Consider the following 5,861-nt stretch of genomic DNA (forward strand, 5'->3'; position numbering starts at 1 on the left):
TTTTTACTGACCAAGTGACCATTTTCACCAGTTTAATGAAGCTAATTGCTGACTATCAAACCAGGACTTAACCAGTCAGCAGGTGTAGGTCTCTGGGAGAATTGGACCAAGCACCTGGATGGACAGGTAACCTTAATAACTTGATGAGTTGCTAGATATGCAGAGCAACGATGGGATTATTTTATTATCTGTGCCCTAAATCGTTTTGTGCTGACAGCCTGGAAAGCGGCAGTAATCCTGGGTTCGTTATAAAGCATAGGGCCTCACTCACTGTTCCTCTGTAGCTCGGTCCTGACTTGTTCCTCCGGCAAAGCCAAAGACCACCTCAGCAGGGGCACCGCCAGCACTCAACCGCAGCCATGAACGGTACAGAGGGGCCGTATTTCTATGTGCCCATGTCCAATGCCACCGGGATGGTGAGGAGTCCTTATGATTATCCTCAGTACTACCTGGTGGCACCATGGGCCTATGCCTGCCTGGCTGCCTACATGTTCTTCCTAATCATCACCGGCTTCCCCGTCAACTTCCTCACGCTGTACGTCACCATCGAGCACAAGAAGCTGCGCACGCCCCTAAACTACATCCTGCTGAACTTGGCTGTGGCCGACTTGTTCATGGTCTTCGGCGGCTTCACTACCACGATGTACACGTCACTGCACGGCTACTTCGTCTTCGGGCGCCTGGGCTGCAATCTGGAGGGCTTTTTCGCCACTTTCGGTGGTATAAACTCCCTGTGGTGCCTGGTAGTGCTGTCCATTGAGAGGTGGGTTGTCGTCTGCAAACCCATAAGCAACTTCCGCTTCGGAGAGAACCATGCCATCATGGGAGTGGCCTTCACCTGGGTCATGGCACTGGCCTGCGTCGTCCCACCCCTGTTTGGCTGGTCCCGCTACATCCCCGAGGGAATGCAGTGCTCCTGCGGTATCGACTACTACACCCGCGCCGAGGGCTTCAATAATGAGTCCTTTGTCATCTACATGTTCAGTGTCCACTTCCTGACCCCACTCTTCATCATCACCTTCTGCTATGGCCGTCTGGTCTGCACCGTCAAGGAGGCTGCCGCCCAGCAGCAGGAGTCCGAGACCACCCAGAGGGCTGAGCGTGAGGTCACCCGCATGGTCATCATCATGTTCCTTGCCTACCTGTTCTGCTGGCTGCCCTATGCCGGCACTGCCTGGTGGATCTTCACCCACAAGGGCGCTGATTTTGGACCAGTCTTAATGACCCTCCCGGCCTTCTTTGCCAAGAGTTCCTCCGTCTACAACCCTGTCATCTACATCTGCTTGAACAAGCAGTTCCGCCACTGCATGATCACCACCCTGTGCTGTGGCAAGAACCCATTCGAAGAAGAGGAGGGTGCCTCCACCACTGCCTCCAAGACCGAGGCCTCGTCTGTCTCCTCCAGCTCAGTGTCCCCAGCATAAAGCAGCACCGGTCATCCGCCAATCGCACACTCACAAACACATTCCACCTCGAAAAACCCGCCAGGCTCCTCGCGCAACGGCAACCGAGACCATGACGAAGACTTCAGCAAAGAGAAGCAAGCGACCGCTACCAATCCCAAAAGTAATGTCTCTGTCATCTCACCTTTTTGTATTTCTACCAAACCCAATTGGTCCAAACTAAAGACAGTCGAGAGATCGGACGACCCTCGTCCGAGTTGTTTCTGTACATTCAGAAAGCCCAACGTAACAGTGCATAAGGTGGTTTGTTATTTATTTTCTTTTCAGATTTGATGAGAAGTACACAAACATCTTAGCGCTTTTACCGTTGGACTCTTAATGTTACTGGCTTTGTTGTGATTGTAGAGGCATGTAATCAAGGCAATGTAAAAAATAAAATGCACTTTGCAAATTACTTGCCCTGTTCATGTTTTAATTGAGGCTGCACTGTTAACTGGACGTGTCCAACTAGTGTTTTCAAATGATAAAATAAAAACAGACTTATCTGAAATCAGATGTCCAATGTGGTGTATGAAATTATTCAACTTCTTACTGAACACTGACTACTGTTAGTTTCATTTAATCTCATCTCTAGAAAGCTCTGAGTACAGCTTGCTTACCTGAGCACACCTTTTATAATACTGCAATATGTTTTTCAAGTACACAGACAATAAAGAGAATACGTTATATATAACATGTAAAAAGGGGGAAAAGCCTTAAGGTACTTATAGGAGAGCTGTAATCAATGGCAAGAGTAGGTCTATCCTAGTTTAATATCTAAGTGACAGTCACCTTGGATTAAGAACAACCCAAGGAATTTGAGGAATTATGTCTCAGGTAGTTATGACTATGGATGATGTAGGATAAGCACTGAAGGGTTAATCTTACCTGAGGTCAGTGTGTCAAATGATAGTTAAGCAGATTATCATTATATATTTACTGTCTCAGGGAAAGATGAACAGGAGCTTAAATACTCTTACATAAACATAGTGGTGTTTGCTATCTTTATGGTAATGGAGATTTTCCATTCACCCGTGTAAAACCTTAGCTTAGTACTCCAATTAAAGCCATTGCTTTTTAAACAACAAGCACTAAGATATAATAGGAGATGAATATTAAATAATTATTTAAAGTTGCTATATTAATAGTTTTATAATTTATCAAATACACATACTAAGTCAAATAGTGTATTGTCAAAAGAGTGTGGTCAAATCATAATCATATTATAGCTTTACTCAAGCTTTAATTACTTAAAAATATTGTTAATCTAATTTTATTCAGTTACATTCTAGATATTAACACAATCTTTTTTTATTTTTCTTATCCAGTTACCTTGACAACTTTACCTGCACTGTTCTGTGATTGGTCACATTAGTTACATTATTCACAGCTGCAGAAAATGTTGACTTCACAATTATGTTTAGGCTCATGATAGGTCTAATATTGCTTTATTATTGAATTTATTTGAATATTTTTGACATTAATAATTTCAAGCAAACGTCACTTGTAATGGTCTCACTGCATCGAGAGCTAACTTCAAGTGATTTTTCAATTGTTTTTGTCAATAGCCAGATAAATTCACTTTTTAAACTTACTTGAACCAAATAAATAATGTCAAAACAATAATCTTACAACAATTTGCCAATGAGAAATATCTTATATAGAGAACAGATTTCTGATAACTTTACTTCAAAAAAGGCATGGTTTTCATAAGGGCCCTCCTACATGAATTCTGTAACAGCTGCCGCACTGTGTCATCTTATAACGTCAAATATGCGGGTTTTAAGGTGAAACTGAAACACTGAAGAAACTTAGCACTAAGTAACTATATCATTTTTTAATGTGGACTGGAATAAGGAATATTAGAGTGTACTTTTGTGTTTGGGGAAATTTCAACAAGAAATGGACAGTATAAAATCACCAGTTCAATTTTCACTTTTCTGCTACAAAGTTTGGTTTATGATCCTGTGGCGCTGCGAGGCATTTAATGTTAGCAATGTATGCCACCTTTAAATATACTCCCGTGGCTATGTTCGTAGACTATTATATATTAAAAATCCAACCTCGAGGTTGCTTTGATAGCAACCTTCAGCTCGTATGCATTGTTGGGTCTGGTGTCTCTCATCTTCCTCTTGGCAATCTATGGGGTTTAGGTCAGGCGAGTTTGCTGGCCAATCAAGTACAGTGATACTGTAAATATTCAACCAGGTATTGGTACTTTTGCAAGTGTGGACAGGTGCCAGACCCTGCCGGAAAATGAAATCTGCATCTCCATAAAGCTTGTCATCAGAGAGAAGCAGGTAGTGCTCTAAAATGTCCTGGTAGACAGCTGCGCAGTGGACCAACACCAGCAGATGACATGGCTCCCCAAACCATCATTGATTGTGGAAACTTAACACTAGATTTCAAGCAGCTTGGATAGTGTGCCTCTACACTCTTCTTCCAGAATCTGTGGCCAAAGGTTTCATATAAAAACAAGAATTTGGACCACTGTGCAACAGTCCAGTCTTTTTTCTCCTTGGCCCAGGTAAGACACGTCTGGCGTTGTCTCTTGGTCATGAGTAACTTGACACAAGGAATGCAACAGTTGTAGCCCATGTCCTGAATACTTCTGTGTGTGGTGGCTCTTAAAGACACCCAGTATTGGGTGCAGGCTGCTAGTTTGAGGACCCCTGCTCTACCCAGCTTTGCTCATGCATATTAAAACAAATGTATATGTCTTAACTAGCTGACTGTATCATTCCTGTATAAATATAAGCTGAGTGTGTGAGTCAGTAAATCCACAGGTGTTAGAGCTGGGTGAGCTCAGTCCTCTTAACCCACACACACAGGAGCTGGGCTAATTACAGATCCAGATTTTTACAGGACACAGCTGGCTCAGTAAGTGATCAAATAAAGTTGGTCATGTATTTGACATCAGAGGCACATTACAGCTGCATTTTCTCAGTCACATATGCCTATGTACAGTTTTTATGGATAAATAATTCTCAGAAGATAACACCTGTACTCAAGTGTGTAGACATACATGCAGAAACATACTTTACTGTTCTTTGCACCATGTCAGAATTTCATGATAAATGACCCAGTAGAAATGGTTCAGCATTACTTTTTGCCAGGCTTCTGCACAGAAATTTTGTTGGGCAGGGGCTCATTGGGGAAAGCGGGCACTCTCCATCCTACAGCACTCACGCAACGCTACACACCCATTACTTTCACTCCACTGCTATTCATAATCATGCGGTCTGTCCATAACATTCTACTTGTTTATGACCTGCAGGCACTATTCCTTCAAGAAAACACAGCTTTACTGTTTTCAAACAACACACTCATCGAGGCAGTCACTTTGTGGATATTGTACAGAAAGCAGAAGATAAGCAAAATGAATAACCGACTTAATTTAGTGCTGGTTTCTGATACACACATTAAGCCTAGTCCGTATATAAATAAATGTATTGGGGAAATTAATTCATGCAGCATACAACTACTTCCAGGACTTCTAAACGAGGGAGTTTAGATGTAGCCCATTATCCCCCATAGTTTTATTTGCTCATTTCCCAGCAGCCAAAGCGATATCCTACTGTACTACTGAGAGATACTTTAATATTTGTAAACTGTGGAAAAAAATTCGAGCAGCATTTAGATGATTTTTTTCCCACGATTCATAATCATAATTTATGGCTATAGTTTCTTAATCTGTTTCCATTATTTACAGAAACTTGACTGTCACTGAAGAGTACTTAAAAACATCCGTTTACTTGTGGCTTCCGTGTTTCACTTCCCGAACTGGAGCATGGGCTCTAAAGCAGCCAATAAACATCTAAAGTTGTTGAAGAACTCGGGCAGAAATGTTATTTTTTTATGCTGTCTTTAGCTGTAATGAGGCGTGATCAGCAAAGCATTATTCACTAATGTATTGTTGTGTGGTTGGTTTATATCTGGCGTTTGTATCATATCAGAGCAGAAGACTTTCAGAGCTGCCAGCAATGACGTGTCATGGTTGCCATAGTGACACGCTCAACATTTAATCGATGTCAGAATGCTTAATAATACAGAATACGTATTCAGTTTGGTGCACATTTCTCACACACAATCCTCCAGCTCTAGTTTTATTACAAAGGTTTGATGAGGGTGGAACCTGAGCTTAGGGTGTCATCGGGTGTTGTATGCTTGGCTCAGTTGAAAAAAACCCTTGCATATGTTCATGTGTATTTATTTATTTATTTATTTACGAACGAACGAATCGAAAAAAGAACGAACGGGAGAATTAATTATTGAATGAACGAATGAATTTCGTACCGTTCAGGGTTGCAGTGGATCTGGAGCCTACCCAGTATTACACATTGCAGAGCAGGAACACACTCTGCACACGGCGCCAGTCCATCACAGGGCCTCACACACTCACACCTGAGGCAATTTCAC

At 42.2% G+C, this 5,861-nt stretch overlaps 1 protein-coding gene across 1 annotated transcript; it reads left to right on the forward strand.

The window, feature by feature from the left end:
* The first annotated feature begins 359 nt into the window (after positions 1–359).
* Positions 360–1,424, forward strand: LOC136666496 (rhodopsin). Its single transcript, XM_066644701.1, has one exon. It carries the CDS (start codon positions 360–362, stop codon positions 1,422–1,424), a length of 1,065 nt encoding a protein of 354 aa, XP_066500798.1.
* Positions 1,425–5,861: the final 4,437 nt, after the last annotated feature.

The sequence above is a fragment of the Hoplias malabaricus genome, chromosome 14 (genome assembly GCF_029633855.1).
Source record: "Hoplias malabaricus isolate fHopMal1 chromosome 14, fHopMal1.hap1, whole genome shotgun sequence".
NCBI lineage: Eukaryota > Metazoa > Chordata > Actinopteri > Characiformes > Erythrinidae > Hoplias > Hoplias malabaricus.

Bases quoted from the DNA above. Each gene is read 5' to 3' on its own strand.
- LOC136666496 (XM_066644701.1), top strand. From the start codon at position 360: ATGAACGGTACAGAGGGGCCGTATTTCTATGTGCCCATGTCCAATGCC.